Source organism: Haliotis asinina, chromosome 7 (genome assembly GCF_037392515.1).
Source record: "Haliotis asinina isolate JCU_RB_2024 chromosome 7, JCU_Hal_asi_v2, whole genome shotgun sequence".
Classification (NCBI taxonomy): Eukaryota; Metazoa; Mollusca; class Gastropoda; order Lepetellida; family Haliotidae; genus Haliotis; species Haliotis asinina.
Genome location: NC_090286.1, coordinates 61,578,760 through 61,604,203, shown reverse-complemented (window position 1 = coordinate 61,604,203; position 25,444 = coordinate 61,578,760). Strand labels below are relative to the sequence as shown.

The 25,444-nt window shown below is 42.8% G+C and overlaps 2 protein-coding genes across 2 annotated transcripts in view; both read left to right on the top strand.

The window, feature by feature from the left end:
- The window catches only part of LOC137291711 (replication termination factor 2-like), a 559,227-nt gene that overhangs the window by 21,351 nt on the left and 512,432 nt on the right, over positions 1–25,444 (top strand). The gene's annotated exons all lie outside the window — the stretch shown is intronic.
- The window catches only part of LOC137290984 (serine palmitoyltransferase 1-like), a 31,563-nt gene that overhangs the window by 2,963 nt on the left and 3,156 nt on the right, over positions 1–25,444 (top strand). Inside the window, exons 4-15 of the mRNA XM_067822218.1 lie at positions 527–620; positions 5,406–5,478; positions 5,853–5,985; positions 6,429–6,558; positions 7,295–7,384; positions 10,779–10,886; positions 11,032–11,127; positions 12,183–12,279; positions 21,090–21,144; positions 21,493–21,610; positions 21,852–21,925; positions 24,708–24,800. Coding sequence (XP_067678319.1) covers positions 527–620; positions 5,406–5,478; positions 5,853–5,985; positions 6,429–6,558; positions 7,295–7,384; positions 10,779–10,886; positions 11,032–11,127; positions 12,183–12,279; positions 21,090–21,144; positions 21,493–21,610; positions 21,852–21,925; positions 24,708–24,800 — 1,161 coding nt within the window. The remainder of the gene's footprint in view (positions 1–526; positions 621–5,405; positions 5,479–5,852; positions 5,986–6,428; positions 6,559–7,294; positions 7,385–10,778; positions 10,887–11,031; positions 11,128–12,182; positions 12,280–21,089; positions 21,145–21,492; positions 21,611–21,851; positions 21,926–24,707; positions 24,801–25,444) is intronic.

The following is a 25,444-nucleotide window of genomic DNA, read 5'->3' as shown; positions in this document are numbered from 1 at the left end:
ATTTCTGGTGTCCCCCACTGTGATATTGCTGGAATATTGCAAAAAACTGCATAAAACTCAACCTACTCACTTCAGTGGTGATCACTGTTTCAGAATCGTAAACTGACAATTTAATGGTTGTTTTGAACTGCACTTGCTACAAGCAATGCAAAAACATATGCTAGTGTTTAGAAATTAGTCAAGTTCTTGTCTAGTCAGTTAGTCATGGTGGTTGAGGTGTTGGCCAGGTGTTTTAGGGCAACAGAATTTACTGTGTGGAGTTGCTTCCCTTTCGAGTGCCAGAAACCCATGCTTGTGGGTTTTGATTACCACTTTGCTCTATTTGAGATTGTACACACTATACATGTGCATTTTGGTTTCACCAAGTGATATACTTCTTTGATCAGCGGTTCGGGCATTCCTGCCTCTGTAAGCTGACAAGCATTGATGTAACTGATACGCTATTCAAAGAAATGGGTAATATTCAAATCACTCACTCCTACCTACTCTTTCGTTCCTTTGCTCACTGTCCCTTTTCTGATTTCAGCCGTCCAGACAAGTATGTGAACATTAATGGCAACCAGTGCATCAACATGGCCACTCTGGACTTCCTTGGAATGATCAATGATAAAGGCATTGAGGTTTGATACAAATGTATTTACACTGATTAGTACAAATTGATTATGGGATTGGCTTTTGAGCCAGACCTTTTCCCTTTTATGGTTCATAGATTTCTTTTGTCAGCCACCCATGAAGGTCCCGGGGTAGAATAGGCTTTCCGCACCCCATGCTTGCCATAAAAGGCGACTAGGCATGTTGTAAGAGGTGACTAACGAGATCGGGTGGTCAGTCTCGCTGACTTGTTGACAAATGTCATCTGTTCTTAATTGTGCAGGTCAGTGCTCATGTTGTTGGTCACTGGATTGTCTGGTTCAGACTCGATTATTTACAGACTGCCGTCATATATCTGGAATGTTGCTAAGTGCAGTGTAAAACTAAACTCACTCTTTAGTCAGCCATTGATCATGTTAAGTTGAAATAACAATTTAAGGAAAAAAGTAACCTCAACCAAGTGGAAATCAATGGAGGCTGGTAGTCTCCTACAAATCAGCTGTTTGGGATTGTTTTGGTTTCCTTGGTAATATTTATTATTAACTGGTAATAAACATTCGCTAAGACTACCGCCCATATCCCCCTAAATTTTAACAGTGAGGAAACATTGCTTCGAGTGGCATTTTTAGAAGTCTTTCTGAATGTTAAGGTACAATTAAAGAAACGAGTGAAAACTCATTGTTATCAGATGAGGAACAGTCAGGTCATATGATTTAACTATAAATATACTGCATTAAGATTCATTTCCAATTTTGACCTTCCAAATCAGTGCAACCCTAGTTTTAATTAAGGTTACAGTGGTGCACCCAGTTGTGATTCAAAGTGAAATTAAGAGTTATGTGATACAGGATAGAATACATGAACAATTGCATGGTAAGACCAATAACAAGAAACCTGACCCAAGTAACCCAAATAAGCTGAGTCAGTTAAGGTAACAACAGTGTCAAAAAAGTTGTTTACCTAAAAGTAAAAGTACCCTACTTATTTTGATGTTACCCATGAAAATTCAAGTTCAGGATGATAGCAACAACCACGCCAGAGGCTACTAACTGGGCTGTGAGAGTGACTGACATGGCTGACCATGCATGATGGTGAATTGTTGCCATAGTGACTAAAGTTACCCAGGAAGACTCCACCTCAGGCAGTGGGTTGCCCAGTAGTTGCAGCTTGGACTGATTGGCTGTGGTTGTCATGGTTACACTAAGTGTTGAAGGATGGTGGTGTTTCCTAAATTATTGTCCCAACAGTTCTTAATATTTATTATCACTGTAATGTTGGAGTCCACTAGAACACAGCAAAGGAACATTTTGAACACTTGAAGTATGTTTTTATCCCCCCAGCGTGTAATGTGGAGGGATATAGTCGATGCCTCGTCGGTCCCTCCATTAGACCAAAATTGATACATATAATAATTTGAATCTATGGTTGTACCTTTTACTATTTACAGATTTTTGGCATTTTTATGCGGGGGATATAGTCAACACCTCGTCTGTTCGTCCGTCCATCCGTAATCATTTTGTTTCCGGAGCATAACTAGGAAACTGTTCAATATTTTTAGACTAAACTTAATAGCTATAGGAATCTCAGCCTACGGTTGTGCCTTTTGCTATTTACAGATTTTTGGCGTTTATATTTTTTTGTTTTTCCATGGAATATTTTGGTGTCAGTCCTATGTTGGGGTGGGCTTGGTTTAAGGAGCAGAACTCAAAAACCATTTAATATTTTTCTGCAAATCTTTGGAGATATATCAATCAGAACCTAAAGTGGTGCCTTTTGCTGTGTACAGGTTTTTGTGATTTATTATTTTCTCGGTTTCCATGGAAACGTTTCAGACCTATTCTGAAAAGTGAGAGGTGTGTTTCGTTTCCAGAGCACAAGTCAAAAAGTGTTCAATATTTGTCTACAAAACTTGGTAGACATATCAGTCAGAACCTAAAGTGATGCCTTTTGCTATGTACAAGTTTTTGTGATTTATTATTTTCTCGGTTTCCATGCAAACGTTTTGGACATAGTCCCAAAATTGAGGGATAGGTTTGGTTTCCAGAGCAGAACTCAAAAACCATTCAATATTTTTCTGCAAATCTTGGGAGATATATCAATCAGTACCTGAAGTGATGCCTTTTGCTGTGTACAGGTTTTTGTGATTTATTACGTTCTCGGTTTCCATGGAAACGTTTCAGACCTAGTCTGAAAAGTGACAGGTGTGTTTCGTTTCCGGAGCACAACTCAAAAAACATTCAATATTTTTCTGCAAAACTTGGTAGATATATCAATCAGAACCGAAAGTGATGCCTTTTGCTCTCTACAGGTTTTTGTGATTTATTACGTTCTCGGTTTCCATGCAAACGTTTTGGACATAGTCCCAAAATTGAGGGATAGGTTTGGTTTCCAGAGCAGAACTCAAAAACCATTCAATATTTTTCTGCAAATCTTGGGAGATATATCAATCAGTACCTGAAGTGATGCCTTTTGCTGTGTACAGGTTTTTGTGATTTATTACGTTCTCGGTTTCCATGGAAACGTTTCAGACCTAGTCTGAAAAGTGACAGGTGTGTTTCGTTTCCGGAGCACAACTCAAAAAACATTCAATATTTTTCTGCAAAACTTGGTAGATATATCAATCAGAACCGAAAGTGATGCCTTTTGCTCTCTACAGGTTTTTGTGATGTATTATTTTCCTGGTTTCCAAGGAGATGTTTCAGACATAGTCTCAAAATGGAGGGATGGGCTTTGTTTCCGGAGCAGAACTCAAAAACCATTCAATATTTTTCTGCAGAACTTGGTAGATATATCAATCAGAACCTAAAGTGGTGCCTTTTGCTATGTATAGGATCTTGTTATTCCTTATTTTCTCGGTTTCCATGGAAACGTTTTGGACCTAGTCTCAAAAGTGAGAGGTGTGTTTCATTTCCAGAGAAGAACTCAAAAACTTCTCAATATCTGTAAGTAAAACTTTGTAGATATGGGTGGCAAACCCCAAAGTGGTGCCTTTTGGTTTTTGTGATGTATTATTTTCTTGGTTTCCATGGAAATGTTTCGGACTTAGTCTCAAAATGGAGGGATGGACTTGATTCCCAGAGCACAACTCGAAAACAATTTCATATCTTTCAACAGATCTTGGCAGTTATATGAAATTGTGACTTTGCTGATTACAGATATATGGCATTTATAATTTTCATGAATTCCATGGAAACAATTCAAACTTAGTCTAAAAAAACAATGAGTAACTGTCAGATGATTTGTCCTTTGAAACATGTCGGGGCCGGGAGGATTTGTCAGACTTAGTCTCAAAATGGAGGGATGGACTTCTTTTCCGGAGCAGAACTCAAAAACCATTCAATATTTTTCTGCAAAACTTGTTACATACATGAGTCAGAACCTAAAGTGGTGCCTGTTGGTATTTACAGGTTTTTATGATATATTTTTTTCTCGGTTTCCCTGGAAATGTTTCGGACTTAGTCTCAACATGGAGAGATGGGCTTTGTTTCCAGAGCAGAACTCTAAAACTATTACAGCAAAACATGGCGGATATTTGAGGCAGACCACAAAGTAGTGCCTTTTTCTATTTACAATGTTTTGGCATTTTTATTTTTCCTGGTTTCCATTGAAACAATTCTGACTTAGTCTCGAACTGGAGGGATAGGCTTCGTTCCCAGAGGACAACTTGAAAGCCATTTCATATCTTTCAACAGATCTTGGCAGATATATGAGACAGATCTTGAAGTGGTGCCTTTTGCTGTTTACAGATATATGACATTTATATTTTCCTTGACTTCCATGGAAACGATTCAAACTTAATCTAAAAAAGACATCAAATAACTCTCAGATGATTTGTCCTTTCAAATATGTGAGGGCAGGGGGGATATGTCATCTTCTGATGACTCTTGTAGTATTTACAGGTTTTTGTGATTTATTATTTTCTCTGTTTCCATGGAAATGTTTCGGACTTAGTCTCAAACTGTAGGGATGGGCTTCGTTTCCTGAGCATAACTCAAAAACTGTTCAATATTTTTCTGCAAAACGTATATTAACAGATATTTGAGGAAAACTGCAATGGCTAAAAAGACATTAACTTAACTGTGAGAGGAGTGGCCTTTGTGGGAGCCGGGGCTATATGACATCTTCTGATGACTCTTGTTGTGATTTCTTATTTTCTCAGTTTCCATGGAAATGTTTCGGACTCAGTCTCATACATGAGAGGTGTATTTCGTTTCCGGAGCACAGCTTAAAAACTTCCCAATATCTTTCAGCCTAAACTTGGTCGATATGTGTGACACACCCTAAAGTGGTGCCTTTTGCTGTTTACAGATATTGGTGATTTATCATTTTCCATAGAAGTGATTCGGACCTAGTCTCAAAAGGGATGAATGAGCTTCGTTTATAGAGCACAACTTGAAAACTTCTTAATATCTGTCAGCAAAACATGCCAGATATGTGAGGCAGACCTTAAAGTGGTGCCTTTTGCTATTTGCAGATTTTTGTGATTTATCATTTTCCCATTTTCCTAGTCTCAGTAGGGAGGGATGGACTTTGTTTCTGGAGCATAACTCTAAAAGTTTTTGATATCTTTCAGCAAAACTTGACAGATATGTGAGAGAGATCTTGAAGTGGTGCCTTCTGCTGTTTACAATTATATGGCATTTATATTTTTCATGATTTCAATGAAATGATTCAAACTTAGTCTAAAAAAAACCCATTAAGATAACTGTCAGATGATTTGTCCTTTCAAATGTGTGGGAGTTCTGATGACTCTTGTTAATATGCTGTAATGGGATGTGATGGGATGTGATGGGGTAGTTCACTTCATGTTGTAGAAGGAGGCCATTGCTGCACTGAAAGTCTATGGAGTGGGCTCCTGTGGACCAAGGGGCTTTTATGGAACCATGGGTAAGATGCTGAGAATCTAACTGCTCTGAATTTGTCATTAATATTTATTTTTTATTCTTATATCATAAGCAAACTGTTATGAGGTGTTATGTGAAACGAGCAATAAGTGTGCACCATGATACAGTTTTAAGGCCAATAACCCCGCCTCACCCTACCCGGCCCCACCGAGAACAAATCATCCCATTAATTATTGACATGTCCTTTAAGATAAACTTATAGTGTGTGGTCAGTTAAACAGAAACATTTCCTGTTACTTTGAAATCATGACATTTTGTTTTAACGATTATTGACGTGTAGTGACAATACCTGAGATTTATATTTAGTCTTTATTTAGAACATTTGTGACATCACAAATATTATGATTTAATTCTCAGATGTTCACCTTGAACTGGAGGATAAGCTTGCCAAGTTCATGAATTGTGAGGAAGCAATCTTGTATTCTTATGGGTTTGCCACCATTGCGAGTGCTATCCCTGCCTATTCCAAGAGAGGGGACATAGTGTTCTGGTAAGTGTCACTGTCAGCTGCCGTTCTCAGTCCGCTTTAGCCACACCAGTGATTCTAAATTTAAGGGACCATAGACTGAGATGTGGACTGAAGTTTGAAGAATATTGCAAAGTTTCTTTTGTGTTTATGTAAAGTCAGGGACACAGGAGACTCAAGTGGACTCATCTATGACATGAAAAGTTGCTACCCTTAGCTACCCAATCTGCTGGCTTCCTGTTTAATCCATTTGACTGTTTCTCAGTCAAACGGCCTAGTTTGGCTTGTGGCTTTCATTTAGGTTGTAAATGTCCACAGCCTGCATTACTGTAGGCTTTCCCAAAACCTTTTTGCAGAAACTGGGCAGTAGTCTTCTACAGAGTTCTTCAAATAAACGATGAAATAGTTTGTAGTTTGTGATGAAAACTGTTCACTACCCACAAAGCAACTGTTGTTTGTTTGTACAGTGATGAAGGAGTGTGCTTCTCCATCCAGAAAGGTCTCGTGGCATCACGAAGCATTATCAAGTTCTTCAAGCACAGTGACACAGATGACTTAGAGCGACTTCTTATTGAGCAGGAGAAAAACGATAGAAAGGTAATTTGAGGCATGTCACATCTTGTTCTCTCTAAACTAAGAGCAGATTCAAGTCTGCACCCACTGTCAGTGTCATTGCTATTTAATCAGTTTTGTCTAAAATGTTTGTGTTCGTTAGGTGAGGCAAAAAGTGAGGAGTAAAGGTTGAAAAGAACATAACAGGGAAATGATGAGGTGACAAGGAACTGATATGCACTCAATTGGCATTTTGATATCATTGTGTATTGCAAACATACAAATTATGTCCAATCCACATTTCACACCTAACTTCAGGTCAAAATGGACACTTTGATTAGCTAGACTGATTGAGCATGGGTGTGTCTGATTTGACACCTGATGTTCCTGTATCTGAACAATTGTGTTCATAGTGTATTGTCATCAACTGGTTTTAACAGTAGGGGCACATAACATTCAACATGTCTGTCTGGGAACTCTAAACATCTGTGCTTAGAATGTCTTTTAATCACCTGGTTTGAACAGTATGGGATGTAGCAACCAATATGTCTGTCCATCCACCCTGTATCTGTTTCTGGAGCAGAACTCCAAAGCCACTGAAGAAATTTGCTGTACAGATTAGTCTGGTGGTGAACTGGTACCTTTTGATGATTTTGATATTTTATAATGCTAAACAATGTTACGTTTTTCTTCACTGAACTAGACAATTGAGGAATCTACACCCTTTGTCCAGTCAGTTTGTTTGATATTTTATCTCTTGATGGCTCTGGTTTCGTTGCAGAATCCCAAGAAAGCAAAAGCCACAAGACGTTTCATAGTTACAGAAGGACTGTCTATGAACTATGGTGACATCTGCCCTCTACCTAAACTGGTGAGTAAAGAGGATGGGATAGTTACCATGGTTACACTGTGTGACCTGGCTCATTCATTGTTTGATAACATTTGTTTGTTACTGTCACTAGAGAAAGAATATTAGCTTTAAACCGACCTTCGTCACTAACTGACTTGTCTCACTGTGTCATGTGCATTCTCTGTTAGTCATGTTTGATGCTGCCTAGGAAAAGAAAACCAATTTGTAGTTAAGATTTGTTTATTTGAAGTTCTGTATTTACTGTCTTGAATTGTTACCATTCCAGAGTCGAAGAAGTCCTAATATCACAGTGGGATAAATGTACTTATTAAACTTATCCTATCTCACTTTCTGTAGTCTTTCTCTTATGTGCGACAGTTAATTGGAGACAAACCGTAATAAAAGTTATTGATCTCTCTGACCAGCAGGACACCCTGCATAGCAGGGAAGCCACTGATTATTTTTGTGACCCATCTTAGTTATCATTGTCTTTCTTGTCGCACTAGGGTGCTGACGAGCTATAGACTGTGGCAAATAAACTGACTTAAATAACCTTGTCATCTTGGGTAAAGAAGAGTTTGTGTGGACTGCAAGAAGACCTTCTGTATCTCAAATCCACATGCAAACTGCATTGGTCTTTGCAACTGGAAGACCAGGTGCTGGCTATGCATCAAGGTGGATGATGATAGCTTTTCTAACTATAGCAAGGAGGGGTGATGATGCCTCGTGGACTGGGATTCCAGACACATGTCAGAAGATTAAGTCCCTTTTTCAAAAAAGAGATGAAAGAAAGAACGACCCATCAAAAAGGCATAGAGAGCTTCCTCTTCAGTCTCTTACCTGAAAAAAGGGCCTAAAACAAAGACTGTGTTTCTTCTGATGAACTTTCATATAAGCGATCCCTACAGATCTGATGATCCCGCTCATTTCTATGACCTCCTGCAGATAAATGTCGTCAAGTCCAACGTCTGAGTTCTCCCATCTCACCAGCAAGGGTTCATCGAACCTCAACTCCATCACACTCTTATTCAGAAGACCTATACACTCCTGAAGGCAGTATTGACTAATTTGCTGCCTCTGAGGACCATAGCAGGTATATGAGCACCTGTTCATCCCACTCTCAGCAGCCTCTTCAGCAGAAGCCTCAAATGCCATGTTGGACTTCTGGAAGAAATGGAGCAGCCTGTAAGCCTATACCTTCACTGGGCTTTCCCCACCAGCTGTGTCAAACCCTCATGAGACTCGGTGCCCTAGCATCTATGATGGCTCTTCACAGCAACTGTTCATTGACATCTGTTGTGGAGGGATTTGTTTAGAGATCAAAGTCTTTACCTCCCACTACCTACACGACATCTCAGTGACTAATGTAGGACTCCATTGGTTTGGTCCTTTTGTATTGGCACAGCACCTGCTCTCAGCGCAACAACGCAGACAGTGACATCCTCCACTTTGTGGAATCGGTGAATAACTTCATCTTCGTTCTGCGTTCCATGGGCATACCTAACCTTACTGGGGCATTACAGTACAGTCACCACTGGATGACTTAATAGACTGAGAGGCCAGTCTTGTGCTACAATGCAGATGTGATCAACACTCATACTCCTAGACCTCTAGTCTAACAAATCATGTCATAGGAGCATGAATGCTAAATTCCGGTGGATTTTTATGCATTCCATTCCTAGTTGCCGGACACATCCTTGATCAAGCTCGAACAAAGGCTTTTGCAATTGAACATTAAACTTTATTATAGCTAAAATACATGGAATTATCATGATACGGACCTCCTATTATCAGAAATTTGCGGGCCGCTGCAAATGATATTGGACCGCTCAACCTTAACGACGGGCCATTATCAAGCCTGTTGTTAGGTGACGTCATAAGTAGCTCAGCTGTTGAAGTTCAATCACCTACGGCTCGATTGAACTTGGGTTCATTATTGACCATATATCTGTCTCACATTCGTCACATGTGCTTGTGCCATTATGCACTTTCCTGCCTGTGTCAACCATAACGATTGTACCATAAATGACAACATACAGCAATGAAAATATCGACTTCAAATCTAACGTTGTTGATCACTGAAAACAATGGCGGCTGGTAGTATGAGCAAAGGTCAAGGTCGAATGTCGTCACTCTCAATAGTGACGTCGTTCTATGACGTGTCTATATTTGTAAAATGTGTGGCAGTGACCTCCGTCGTTTTGTTGTTGGCAGTAAATGCTTCTAAACCGATGCCGCTGTTTTTATTCTTATTTTATTAAAAATTCCATGCATTTTAGCTATAATAAGGGTAGCGCTATTTTTCAGGGCATTATCATTTGCAGAAGCCCTCAGTCTTAATGAAAGACCTCAGGCTTCTGCAAATGATAATGCCCTGAAAAATAGCGTTACCCTTATATTTGTCATCACATAGGCTGGTTTTGAGGCAGGAGCTAGCCAGACTAGAGTTGCAAGACTTGAGTTTACCGGGGCTTTCTGGACATTGGTTTGCAGTAGGGAAACCTTAATTTGTCCCTTTACATATGACACAGTGTGAAAACCATGCTAACTTGGGAGCACCCACTCCCTGGGAGTTGTGTGCAGTGTAACAGTAAGGGATTTGCCTGAAGCAACCCATCACAAGTGAACTGTGCAGTCAATCAGCAAATTGCAGTCAATCAGCAAATTGCAGTCATAACTGACCTCCTTGGTCAACATCACGGTCATTACAGTTGTTATCCAACAAACAGGCACAGGGTCTTCTGCGGCCCACCATGGGTTAAGTACAGAATGAGAGATAGGATAAGTTTAACAGTTTGAAAATTTTAACTAAAAATTGCATATTTTCAATACTTATGCTATCTCACACGGTGGATTCCCACCCACCCAACTCCACTAAACAGATTGTGACTATCTGTTCCAAGACGAGAATAACCACAGAGGTGTCACACAACCAATCAGCTGCATGCTTCCAAGGAGTTGCCCAAGCTGGCCACACCTGATTGGGTGTGTTCGGGTCAGCTGGCTGTTGCAGTTTGTTTCCATTTAACTGTAGAACATTAGAAAGAAAGTACAAAACATGAGATAGAAGAAGTATTATAAACATATAGTTTATTGTTAATTAACTTCAACTTTGACAGGCATTTTTTCATTCAAGGTAATCGTGTCAATTGGTACTTCTTGTGGTGGCCTTTGGTTAATGCAGGCGTTATAATTCATCATGATATCTGTGGGGATTGTAGTACTAGCAATCAAATGGACCAAGTGGGGAGACTTACTTACCAGTGTGTGTTTAGGTCCCAACAGCCGAGGTCTTTGCTCATGCTATAACCCAATTTCTCCATTTTCTAAGTGCTGCCATCTTTGGCCCCAGTGTTTGCATTGTGAAATGTAAGGAAATAATCAGACCTTAATATATATATAATTTTGTCACCAGCTGGAGCTGAAATGGAAGTACAAGGTTCGCATTTTCCTGGAGGAGAGTCTCTCATTTGGTGTGCTGGGGAAGACTGGTCGTGGAGTCACTGAATACTTCGGTGTGAATGTAAGATTCATAACTTGTTAGCATGTTTCTTGAACTTTACTTTCAGCTACTTTCAATTAGAAAGTAAACATTTCCTTGGAGTAACGTATGTGGAAGACTGTGAAAAAAGTCATACTGGTGGCTATATCTGATGTTATGTTTACAGATAGATGAAATTGATCTGATTGCTGCATCTTTAGAGAACTCCATTGCCTCCATCGGGGGATTCTGTTGTGGGCGGAAATATGTTGTTGATCACCAGGTACAGTAATACCTAGAAAACGTTTTACTCAAGAGTACCAATGATGTAATAAAGGCTTTATCCAAGACTAAATAGTAATCAGAGAAACAAATGTCCATATGACCATACTTCATGACACATCACCATGGTGATCCAAGCTATGGGTGGTATGTACCCATACCATTAGTTGTTGTTCCTTCTGATAAAAGTCTCCCCTCCATGATGTACGACCCGTGAAGATCCCGGGGTAGAATAGGCCTTCAGCAACCCATGCTTGCCATAAATGCGACTATGCTTGTCAGAAGAGGCGACTAACGGGATCGGGTGGTCAGGCTTGCTGACTTGGTTGACACATGTCATCGGTTCCCAATTGCGCAGATCGATGCTCATGTTGTTGGTGACTGGCTTGTCTGGTCCAGACTCGATTATTTACAGATTGCTGCCATATAGCTGGAATATTGCTGAGTGCGGCCTAAAACTAAACTCACTCACTCACTCACTCACTCACTCACTCACTCACTCACTCACTCACTCACTCACTCACTCACTCACTCACTCTCACTCCATGATGTACTTAGTAAGTTTAGTTTTACATGCACTCAGCAATATTCCAGCTGTCTGTAAATAATCAAGTCTGGACCAGACAATCCAGTGACCAACAGCATGAGGATCGATCTGCACATTTGGGAACCAATGACATGTGCATGACTGACAACCCGATCTCATTAGTCGCCTCTTGCGACAAGCAGAGTCGCCTTATATGGCAAGCATGGCTTGCTGAAGGCCTATTCTACCCAGAACATTGACGGGTCTCCATGATGTAGTGAATATGGCATCTTCCTTTGTAGGAGGAATGCCAGTGGAAAAGGTTTAAAATTGTACTTGTTGTGTCCCTGCCTGGTGCTCTGCATAAAGGAGGATAAAGCAGAGACTGGTTCCCTTTGATATTTTGTAAGAAAGAATCATTTCATAATTAATCAAAGCAAATTCATGTACTAGCCTGGCATTTGTTGTTAATTTGATATTCATGTTTTTTCAGAATATGTGCGTTTTACTAAGAATGTGTCGATTTTCAGCGACTGTCCGGACTGGGTTATTGTTTCTCGGCCTCCCTGCCGCCTATGCTGGCTTCAGCTGCCACACAAGCCCTTAGTATCCTGGACAACAACCCTGGTGAGTAGACTTCAGATCCAGGGTCCACATCGACATATAATAATGTTACCAATTGTCTTATTCTTTTTCAGAAGAAGTCCTCCTTAGGGTACATATAAGCATTTTATGTCCATTAAAAATTCCTATGACAGTTGTAACTATATTTTATAATAAAATATTTACAAAACAAAAACTCATTTTTGTCTTGTGAGACACCCTTACAGGCCCCACTCCTAGGGCCCCCTTCAGCCAAGTGAGGGTAATTCTGTCTCCATCACACCTCATTTTTCATGCTTTTGGAAGAAAGATTTGCATGGTCCATTGCGAAGTCTCAGTGCTTCTTCCTATGTGTACTATGAGCAAAAAAGATTCAGCTACCGTATATATGGTTCCTTTTTTTCCAAATTAGCGGTAGATGGAACTTATAGTCTGAATTTTTAACTTACCTTACCATAGGTCTTATGCATATTACCTCAAGCTTCGCTAGAAGAGATCAGACAGTCGTTGATTCGCCATTCCCTGGATGGCTACCTCATGTAATCTACGAATGTAGTCACGGAAGTGACGTGATCTCCCCACTCGCGCGAGAGCTCAGAATCCAAAATTCACTTTTACCTCTAGCGTTCGCCTGTTCGGACGTGTTTGGTTCGCTTAGTTTAGCTACTTTGTGGTTCAATAAATTTATTTCCTCACGGGTAGGTATGGTTTGTATCCCTTAGATGTGCGTGTTAAGGTAAGTAATCATTTAACTGCACTTACTTTGCTACCTCATGTTGTTTTTTCTCTCACTTCGGGGTGGGTTCGCCCGCGTCGTGTGTGAGTGCGGCATGGCGTCCGTGGGGGTATTATATCTTGCTGGTTTTTTCTTCCTCCATGTGATTTTCCATGTCGATTAGTATTTTTGCCCATGTTCCACAGCATTTATATGTTTTTTGGGTTTTTTTCGTGCCATGTTGCGATGTACGCAGACAGCCATTTTGTTTGTTTGGCCTTCGCTGTCACGAGCTTACGGGCGTGCCTACTTTACAGTAGGGGTACGTTGGTGCTGCATTTCTGGTATAGGGGTGTTTTTGCTACCTCCTAGCGTTGGTTTCAACGCATTGTTATGTTTGTTTGTTGCACGTAACTGTGTATGTCTCCCCAGTTTTGCACTATCTGCTAGGGGCAGGAATCGGCGAATATCCCCACCCTTGGTGCCCGGATTGTGCGTCTCTAGCCTGCTCTTTTGACGGACACTGCCAGTACTGCGAGGCGTTATTGGTGGCGGATTTCAAGACTTTTATTGCGGCTAAGAGGAAGTTGTTTTTTTTTCACAGCGGAAGAGAAGGTTGCCGTCTCCAGCATCGTCGTTGGGATCTCTGCCGGACGACCCTGACTTACAACCGCCTTCAGCGCCTGTGCCGACGCCTGGGATGGGGTGTTCGTCTGTGACGCCTGTACGTTTGTCCCCGGAACCACCTCGCTCGGATTCCATCGTTGATCTGTTTTCATCCAGATGCCTTGTCTCATCCGGAAGTCCAGAGGTTCCTGCGCTCTCTCCTGACGCCCGGTGCTGCTGCGATGCCAGCGTCTCGACATCCCGACACCAGCGCCTATGCCGACACCAGCGCCTTTGCTTACGCCAGCGCCTATGTCTACGCCAGCGCCAGCGCCTGTGCTTGCGCCAGCGCCTATGTCTACGCCAGCACCAGAGGCTGTGCTTGCGCTAGTGCCTATGCCTACGCCAGCGCCAGTGCCTATGCCTATGCCTACACCAGTGCCTATGTCTACGCCAGCGCCAGAGGCTGTGCTTGCGCTAGTGCCTATGCCTATGCCAGCGCCTTTGCCGACGCCGGACCCTATGCCAGCGCCAACGCCTGCGCCTTACCGTATACCAAGGGTGTTGCATACGTTGTCCAGGGAAGAGGTTTTACAACGTCAGTTGGATGAAGGGCGCGCTCGGCGCTTGGAGGCAGTGCGCTCTCGGCGATCCTGTACCCTCCACAGTAGTCTTTGTTGGCGCTCTCGGTCCCCGCGACGCCCTTTGAATGAGGACTCTCGCTTTACTACCAGGTGAAGACGTTACTTGCGCTCCCAGTCCATATCACCTTGACGCTCCTCTAGAACTCGACGTTTGCGGTCGCCGGACCCACCTTGGATCCCGTCCAAGGAATCTGCTGCTCATGCATCGACTTTGTCTCCTACACTGCGGCGTGATTCGAATTCCGTTTCCTGGGAGGACCTGGAAGAACAGGTTTTGGGCCCGGACTTCGACGAGGAGGCAGGAGGCGAAGGCGAAGGTGAGGGCACTTAACTACCCTTATCAGTCGTCTTCGAGTGGATTGCTGACAGGTTACCGTACTGCCCTTCACCTTCGGCTGATTCCAGCAACCCTGCCCGCACTTCATTTATCGCCGGAGCTACTCCCCGCCTGATCCTATGGTGGCGGATCCTATTAGATGCGGTCTTTGAAAAATTGTCATCTAATCCGAATTTCAAAGCGTGTAAATCCAAGAAGTCAGATTACAAGATACACAGCCTGGTTTTCGCGGACAGCGTGGCTGTCTTGGTTGAATCTATGTAGCGGTTACTGGGCTCCTAGCAGCTCTCTTACAGAATGCAGGATTCTAAGCGGGTGACCATTGAGACTGAACTCAAGCAGATGCTTAAGCCGTTGTCTGCGCTGGTGTCAGCTACCTCGGCAGCGGCGATGGACTTGTCTGAAGACAACGCCTCGAGGATTGATCACCGTACCAGATATTCCTATGGTGGTAGGCGTGAGACTGGTTGTCCTTTGGAGGGACTGGCTGCATCCTCGAAGATCCTTACGTTACAATTTGTCTACATATACTTCAAGTGGAGAAAGTTTTCTTTCACGTGCTTTACGCATTTTGTCACGAAGATTTTTCGAGACAACTACAAAGTGCCACGCCTAACTACACTTCTTATTACAAGAGAGGGCAGCATTTATCTTCGGGGAAAATTCCAACACATATACTTGGGAAGCAATTTGTCTACGTCAGTTTCAAGCGGCGGAAGGGTTTTCGCTCGCTTTACTCATTTAGACACGTGCTCGCCAAACAGCATGGTTACTGTTAAGCCTACAGGCTAGCAGGGTATCACCGTTTACAAGATTTCATGGTGATCAGTTACCTGCTACACCGGTGACGTCACGTCTACATTTTGATTGGTCCCCGAGAGACAACGCCCTGCGAAGGATCCCAGGGACGTTACATCTACGATCTGATTGGTCATCGAGGGACAACGCCCTGCGCAGAATGTGTTGTTATTATTCTAGTGTAAGGAAGTTGTCTGCAGTGACTTAGTCATTTACGATGGAAAGATGTCGTTTACACTCTAGACTAGCAGTCTACAGCGGCATTGGATTTCTCTAGTCGACATAGAGATCCTCTAACAGTAGTCTCAACGCTGCCTATCAGGAGGCGTGCAGCGATGTATGGCAGTTTCTGATCGGACAGACAGCCAGCTATAAATAGACTTCCTTGAAATGTCAACACATTCATAATGAACAGCGTGGTTATTCTGAAGTCGAAGAATAACGCATCTTTACGGCATACAAGATTATCTTGAGAGGGGTGGACTTCATTATCAGGCTGTTAAGTCAGCTTGGATGACTAACTAACTCCGCGGGATTTGATTCATCACATCGCCGTCCCAGGTTCGGGGGTCGAAGTTCAAGGCGATGTTAAAAGCAAGCTCTACTCTGTCCGTTATCACTATGTCAGTGATAATGTCTACTCGATTTGCTCATGTCACCTTAGGACATCGACATTGGACATCTTGACACCACACCTGTGGTAGGCTCGCTGGTCAATGTTTGCATAGGAAGTTACATATTAGAGCCGTCATTCAACAACCATCTTTAGGTAGACACTTCTCTCCAAGGATTGAGTGCCTATCTAGTCAAGGAGGTTGCAGCAGGATTCTGGAAGAGTGGAGCTCAATCTCTTCACATCACCCAGTTGAAGATGAAAGCGGAGATGCATGTCTATCATTGGTTGACAGCACCGAGAGACAAGCTACTGATGATCCATACGGTCAACTCAGTAGTAGCTTTCTAGGTAAACAAGGGTCAAGGAGGCCTCGACCTCTACTACACTTGTCGTTTCTACCCTTCGACGTGGTCTAGTCTGATCCTCCAAAATAAAGTATCTCACATACCAGGAGCCTGCATCTTCATGGCAGACGCCTTATCTCACCCCCTACGTCTATCACCAACGGAGAATATGTTGTGTCGAGAGATGTTTCAAATAGTCGGCTTCCAGAGTGGGACCAATTGTTGTACCATCCTCACAATCGGACACTGCACCTGGTTCCGTCGCGGTTTCATCTTTGCGCCTGGACCATTTGTGGAAGTCTTGAGGGCCAAGGGGTACTCATCTCAAGTGGCGAAGTTTATCGCCCGGGAGCACAGGGTTTCCACTCAGTCACTTTATGGACCTTGAGGTGTGAGCGATCGACGCGATGTCCCTGTCGTGGTAAGGTCTGGACGCTTACACGTTTCCACCACCAGCCCTTTCTCTCAGAAGTGGTCGCTAAGGTCAAGCAGACTCAGAACAAGCAGACTCAGTCAAGCAGACTTTGGTCGCACCTTGGTGGTCAGCCAGGCCATGGTTCCCTGACCTTCGACGGCTCGCAAGCGGAGAACCATACAAACTTCCAGAGTGGTTGCATCTACTTCGGCATCCACACAGTCGACAACTGCATCCGGATCCACTGCGATTCCATCTTCACGCATGGGTCATTTGCAGAGGGCATTAAAGGCTAAAGGCTACTCCATGCGCGTGGCGAGTGTTATAGCTGGCGCGCATAGAGTTTCTACCCGATCCCTATATGACAACAAATGGCGCTCGTTCGAGAATTTTTGCGCAGAAAGATCTCAAGATCCTATGGCAGCATCCCCTCAGTTTGTGTCAAAGTTCTCTTTCTACGGAACTTTAGACATCTCTTTGGCAGTACCCTAGGCACCTATCTGTCAGCATTGAATTCTGTCCTTGCGATCAAGTCAGATAAACAGATCTCAAAGGTTCCGGAACTTATTGCGCTTCTCAAAGCTTTCAAGCTGGAAGACCAGAAGGCCAAGTTTCGTCCTCCAGCCTGGGATCTTAATGTCGTTCTACAACATCTTAGAGGACCGCCATATGAACCGTTAGAGGAAGCCTCTTTTGAACACCTATCCAAGAAGACAGCTTTCCTACTAGCATTGGCGACAGCGGCTAGAGTCAGTGAGATCCATGCTCTTGACGTCACACAGATCCACTTTGAACAGTCAAGGCACGGACAAGTCCATTTGGGTCTGCTCTGGGACTTTGTGGCTAAGAACCCGCTTCCCGGGCAGCCCTACAGGTTATTTTCCATCCCTCCTTTGTCTATGATCCTTGGTCATCATGACTTGGAGGAGGAACTGCTATGTCCGGTCAGAGCTCTGAGATGTTACATTAAAAGGTCAGCCTCCAGGAGACGGTCCCGCAAAAGACTATTCATCCCATTTGCGTCGACCTGCAAAGGAGAGGTAAACAGGAACACGATTGCCCTTTGGCTCAGATCGACAATCCTGGCTGCCTACGACGACAAGCTCCTGCCTCATCCGGTAGCAAATAACCCGCACGAGATCAGGGCCTTGGCGTCTACAATGGCCCTTCATCGTAACTGCACGGTAGCGCAGATCATGGAGGGCTGTTTCTGGAAATCATCAACTGTCTTCGCTTCCCACTACTTGAGGGACCTGGCAGTTGAAGATGTGGAGGGGTTACAGTCATTTGGTCCACTGGTAGTTGCTCAGCAACTTACCCGACCGTCTGCCCATTAGGTAATAACGCTGTTACTTACAGTTGGTCTTAAGATTAACCTCACCCTCAGGGTGCATCGGTTTTTCTTTGGAGTTCTATTGGGTTACTCTTTGTCCTGCTCCAGGTGTTATCCTGAGACCGTTGGCATTGGTTTCCCATGTTCTCCTGATGCATGTGCACTGTTTGCTGAGGGATGGTCCTCCGGAGTCCACACCACCATCCATCTGTCGAAGCCATATGCATAAGACCTATGGTAAGGTAAGTTAAAACTTTATTAAAATCTAAATATTTTAGATATTTAAATACTTACCTTACCATAGGGCGGTGACTCCCTCCCAACGCTGGATGCTCCTCCCCACTTTGGACTCTTCGGACCTTCCGGTTGGCGGTAAAAGTGAATTTTGGATTCTGCGCTCTCGCGCGAGAGGGGAGATCACATCACTTCCGTGACTACATTCGTAGATTACATGAGGTAACCACCCAGGGAATGGCGAATCAACGACTGTCTGATCTCTTCTAGCGAAGCTTGAGGTAATATGCATAAGACCTATGGTAGGGTAAGTATTTAAATATCTAAAATATTTAGATTTTAATAAATTTTTCATTGATAAATTGTTGTAACTTTGCCATTCTGATTCCCTTCTCCTGGCCATGTGGCTGGCAAGATGGCAGTCCGAGTTGGCGGCACCCCTACCTCAGACTCAGGAACGGGTAATGCGGGGAAGTGTCTGATCCGTAGTGGGCTTCAGTTGGCTATAGCTGCTGTTTCTGCCTTAGCAGTTAAGTACTACCTTATTTCCAGGGCTTTCCCGGTAGTCAGGGAAGCCTCGGAGGCTGTTAGCTAGTTTAAGGACTCCAAGCACTTAGTCGAGCAGCCCTCCTCCTCTCACGTGCGGCCTTCTGTCCTTGGCTCTAGTTATCCTTCGGCTTCAGCAAAGGATATGCTGAAGCGGTAATACTTGCATAACTATTTCACCCTCCTGTACTATTACTACGGTGACCGAATATTCTATCTCAGAATGACCAGCCACACCTGAATCCCATGATTCAGTGGATGGCTTGGCCACTGTCTGGAAACTGAGGGATTCTTGATCCTTTTTCTTCATCTGTAGTCGAAATGTTGGAGTTTTTTGCGGTTTCGGTTAGAATCCAGCTTATCTGCGTCTACTATCCAAGGCTACTCCAAGGCTATTTCAGTCTTCCATATACCCACCGAGGGAGCGCTTTCTAGCAGATGTGGACAGACTGCGTCCAGTCGTTCGACACACAAATCCTCCCTGAGACTTATCCATCATTTTAGAGTGCTCTCCAGCCCTCTCCTTTATGATCTGGCCAACCTGTTGTTACAGCTTTAAGCTGGAAAACAGCCTTTTTGGTGGCGGTCACATCTGGCAGATATGACTTGTCATGAGATCTGGAACTTACATGTTCCATAAGCATCTGGTGAGCATATGCTTACCAGATTCCTACTGCCCTAAGATGCGTTCCATATCACGATGCCTATCAATCTCCCCATTTTTACACTTCCTGCACTGTCTGGTAACACATGCCGTATTGTGTTAGACAATAGGAAAACCCTTAAAGCATACATTTAGAGAACAGTGTCTCTTCATAAGGAGAAGCAACTATTTTGTTGTTACGGTGCCCGGCTAATACACAAACTGTATCCCGGTGGATTATATCCGCGATCTGTATGTCATACTTACATAAAGGCTTATCTCTTCCCAAGGGATTGAAAGCTCATTCGATGCAAGCAGTAGCCACTTTGAAGGTGTATGTTGCAGCACTGCCCAATGAGGAGATCTGCTCAGCAGCTATCTGGAGCCAGCCAAGCATATTTATCTGTCATTACCAACTTGACAAACATTCGTATGAGCGTGAACAGTTTGGTCAGTCAGTTGTTGGTGGTTTTCAGTCCTGCTCTCCCTTGGCTTCCCCTTGGGTTAGGATTTGTTTCGGCGAGTTTCCCATATTCGACACCTCCAAACCTTGGGTTTGGTCGGCTGGGTTTATTTTGGATGTTTCCCCAATTCAGCCAATGGGCATATAAGCAATGACAGCTGAGTCCTCACCTTAGTCATGTCCCTGCCTTGATTGACATCAGCAGTCAGGTGACAAGGTAGGTGTCTTTTTCTGTTTCCGTACGGTTGCAGATTTGCTCTCTGAATGGACTTTGTTTTCAGACAGAATGCCACTCCCTAATATTTTTGTCTTTAGGAGTCTGTTTCATGCTTATATGTACCTTAAGGATTAAATACACCTGAAGAGGTTATGAATTCTTTGAAGAAAGTCCTCATTGGGGTTTGGCCACCTGCCTCCCTTCATTCTTAGTGATACATTCAGCATTATAACTGAGTTGTGAGGTAGACAGCCAGAGTTACCCTCTCTTGGCTGTATAGGGTCCTTGGAGATCCTGTAAGGCTGGTTTCACAAGACAAAACAAGTTTTTGTTTTGTAAATACTCTGTTATGAAATATAGTTAGAACTAGTGTGGGAATTTTTAATGGACATTAAAATGCTGATATGTACCTCTAAGAGGACTTTCTTCAAAGAATTCATAACCTCTACAGTTTTGTTCAACTCTGTTGTTTATCATAGACTTAAGAATGTGGTGGTGCTAGTATAGTTTGTGGATAGGGACCCTACATTCAGTGTCTTTTGGTTAGAGTTGGTCTACAACAACCTATGCCTGTGTTGCATGGTCTAACAGTAGGTTAGATGATTCTTTGTCGTCATCAGTGTGCACCATGAGATCGCTCAGGCAAGTGTGACTGTGATCACAGCCGATACAACAAATCCCTAATACTACAAACACTATCATAACCCTTCTGTTGAAATACACAAGTGACCAACGTTTTAAAGTGACTAAGGGAACCAGTCAAACTATCATAGATAGGGTCAAGGCCAACAAATGTGTCAGCTTAGCTTCCCTGTACTATTAATGTCCAGGTTGTAAGATACTGGATTTCACTGGACTGTTGAGCATGGCTTTGACCCTTATACCTTTACTACAATATTTATTTTTCACTTTTTTGTTTTCAGGCTTACTGGTACAGCTTGAGGAAAACTCCAAGCTGATGCACAAGGGCCTCTCAAAGTGAGTAGAAGGATCTTCACTGTTATGTGTAGGTTACTTCTGGGGATTCCTGGAATGTCATACTTGTCATGACAATGATTAATGTGATTGGTTGGACATCATGGAGGCCAGCTGTTTATGTGGGTTCACGTTATTAGCTCTTTGTTTTCCAGTTCAGGTAGACATTCCATTCTGAATCTAGTTGTGGTAATCAACACTTCAGAGGACTTGTAATCTAGATTAAGATTTAAGCAAGAATATGTTCTATCTCCATACATGCTGTGTATATATTATGACAGGTATGATATAACTTCAGCATGTACAATGTCTTCATGCCATAGAATCTGACTTCAGTGTAATGTTTTCCAGACTTGAGGGCTTCTGTGTTGTCGGTGATCCAATTGCTCCCATCAAGCATGTCCGCCTGTCTGAGCCATCGGACGACCGGGATCTGGACATGAAGACCCTGCAGATGATTGTTGACCATGTGAGCTACATTGTCATGGCAGCGCCATTGTCATTAGAGCAGTCAAATCACACAGTTTGCTGGTCCAATATTTTTAAGGAAAATATACTTGAAATTGTTACCTTACAGTTTTATTGAGACATGAATTTGAGTTACTTCCCTTGGACTTTCAGGGATGCATATATATTACATGGATAAACCTTAACTTTTGTCCAAGCAGAAATCCAAAATGATTCCTAGAATGTGAATATGTTTGTTACAGTCGATGATGCAGGGCGTAGCACTGACTCTGGCTCGCTACCTCGAGAAGGAGGAGCACATTCTTCCATGCCCTAGGTGAGTGCTATCTTGTCTTGTGTTCAGCAGACATAGCTCCATCTTCTGTTGTGTGAAAATCAGAATTTATCATGTGACATATCAGTTGATAGATGGCATAATCATCATAGCTGCTCTTGGTAACTTCAGGTTCTGTATATGTTCAACTATTTCTACCACAACAATAAACAGTATCCCTTCTTGTCCGATTGTACAACAGTGGCTGCCAATGTAGAATATTCACCTGAATATGCCCTCCAGCCACTTTGTTCCCAGCCTGCACCGGTGCTTTCCTGTCATCCAAAGTAACAGGATGTATTGTGGTTTCTTTCTTGAATTATGATTGGCTAAACACATTTTTGTTCCTGTTTAATCACCAATTCCTGTGGAATAGCGTGACTTAAGGTCCTACCTAAATATGTAAACATGTCTCAACCTTTTCTCTTTCTCGGAGTGCATCTTGTACTGTGTCATGATTGTGGTGGTTATTCATGTCCTTGCTGTGTTCTATCTCCTGTGTACATGTACAGTTTGTGTTGGCACAGATTATTTTCCTCCCATTTTCTGTCCTTGAATGTCACTCTATGGTCATGGCTTTCTTTCCTTTTGTATGAAATTATTGTAAATTTGATAGACAATGAACAGCATTGTCTGACGGTGATAATGACCTCTTGTGCTTTCTTGTTAAGTGTAATTGCAAGGGAAAAATGTCTGCTGTCTTTGCCCCGATTGCTGGGTCCCCATCTTCAGTTGAGTGTGTGTGAGTTGAGTGTGTTGAGTCAGTTGAGTGAGAAAATTTCCGTAAGTTTCCCTGTGCAAGCCAGCTGTTGTTGTTCTTCCAACATCTTGACCACCTTCAAAAGCCTGATGTAGAGGGATTGCCCTTATGTTACCACAGCTATGAATGTTTCACTCCTTCCTGTGAGCTGAGCATCTCAGACTTCAGATGTTGACAGATCAGGCTGACAGTCCAGAACTTCTGACACATGCGACAGACTCTCAGGCAGTCTCTTTCCATCATGTACAGGCCAATGTTCTGAGTTCACTCAGGGCCTAAAGCTAAGCACCTCCAGCAGGCTCAGCCATATTAGAAATCATCAGATGACTTGTGAAACATCAAAGTAGTTGTGAAACAAGTCATGTCACTACTCTTTCAACTGCTTTGATGACTGGTCAACTTCCCAGACACTACATCTGGAAGGAGGCCCTGGAACCTCACACATATGAAGGTCAGTCCTATCGGTCAGTTCCCAGAGAGTAGCATCTGCATCCGCACAGTTTCCAGTTTGTTCATTACTCGTCACAGTCATCACTTTCAGATGTATGTTTAAAAATTCCCAGACTCTCAGGCTTAAAATCTTTGAGTGGGATAACCTACTGACTTGGATTTTTAACTTAAGTGCTCCTTCAATAAGCTCTGCAGAAACTGGTGTCAACTTCATATGTTCATCTTCCCTGGGTAGCCCCTGATTGGTGTACCTCTGAGGCAAGACACACCTTCCAGACAGCACCATCGCCTTTGAGTCCTGGAGCCTCCTGCTCTTCCTGCATTAACGCTACTCCGTAAATCATAGCAAGACGAGTTTATTCACTGGCGTAGTTCACTACTTTGTCCTTGCCTTTCCATAAGAACCTTTCAGTGTGGCAGAATTCTTGACCAGCTGTCCACTGTATGTCTGCCCCTGGACTGCGACCTGTACACCCACCTCCATACTCAGGTCATGGTGATCTGCATACTCATGCTGCCTACCTGACTCTCCATGTCAAAGAAGAATGGATCAGCGTGTCACCTCGTCACAGGAACATGTAAAAATGGTGTTAAAAAACATAGGAGCATGTTGGATGCACTGTGGTTGCTGGGTGTCTTTGAGTGAATGTACTATAGTGTTCTACTTTGATTTATTATAAAACCAAGAGTTAATGTTGCATTCTCTTCTGTTCTGATAAGTATTTAAATACAGTGTATCTTGGCACACATCATACATGTGATTTATTTTAGGTATGACTAATCTGATTAAAGTGACTACATGCTGGTTTAGACTTATGGTCTTTTTCAGATGTTACAGTTATTAATTACATTGCATTTATTTCAGTATTCGAGAGTGTGTGAACTGCAGGCTGAACAAAACTGAGATTGATTGTTTTGTACCAGTCTAAGTAAACCTAGCGTCAGTACTTTTCATTACACTCCACTACTGAGTCTAACAAAACCTTATGGGAGGTCGCGTCAGGTAACCTTTGAGATTGACCAACCAGAACACTGCTTAGCAAATCGCGAAAATGGATATTTGCACATACCTTTTGAACTTTTTATCTCGAAAAGGTTCGTACCTGAACTATTCCGAATACTATTTAGCATATCCTCTCTTCTGAATGCTATATTGCGTATGCTTGCCTCCGGGTGATGCACACGGTGTACACACAACCATGACAATGGTGAGTAAATAGTCGCTGAAAATAGTGTTTTGGCAATATTCAAGGCTGTCATCATTGGCTAATGGTAACCATGTCAACACAAACCCCAAAGCATATATACTGCAGGTCAATTGTCTGTGTTATATGCAGATTTTTGTTTGTAGAGAGATCTGTGTCAGGAACCTGAATGTTTTGTAAGTCCCTCCAATCCTAAGTAGTAGCCGTTGTCTGATTGGTGAAATCTATTGAACCGTCTTGCATTTGATTGGACGGTCACAGGGTTACTGTTGAGCCTCCTACTATAGTTTGTTAGACTCAGTGGTCTAGTGTAACGAATAACACTGAGACTAAGTTTACTTAGACTGTGATTATGTTGTATTTATTTCAGTATTCGAGTGTCTGTGAACTGCAGGCTGGACAAAACTGAGATTGATCGAGTGTTGAGTGTAATGACTGCTAGTGTAAACAAGGTGATGTCTAGGTGAGTATTACACACGACTTCCTCTTCATACTGGGGATGATTCATTCATGATTTAAACTCAGCATGAGTAGGCAGTAGGATACAATATAAAGCCGTTCTTATACAAAAACATTAGTGAGTGAGTGAGTTTTGGTACCTTTGTAGATTGGCCAACCCATTCAGGTCTCTACCTATTGAAGAATTAGCGGTGAATCCTCCAGGTTTGACAGAGCACTGGCTATACCGTCACTGTGATGAGATGTAACATACATTATGTTTGGGATTACATTTTTTTTAGTGAAGTACAGAATCTAGTGCTTTTGTTTGGTTGAGTCCCATCCAGGATCGCCAGCACACAAAGTCAGCTGCCTAACCCACTCAGCTATGACTCGCTGTTCGTGAGAATTTTAAAAATGACCCTAACCAATTATTTCGATGATTGATCGGTTGTAATTTACCAATCATCAATTATGAGATTTTAACAAATTCCCAACACTAGTGATGACATGTCTGCCAGTTCACTTTTCAGTTTTCAGTGCTTTCTGCTACAATACAGTACCGTGATTTTGTCTGTTATTATCACTGAGTAGTAGACATGAGATGGGACATTGTGATTGTAAGGGTGTTATGTAACTTTTTCTGACCAAAAATGTGTGAAGCGCTAT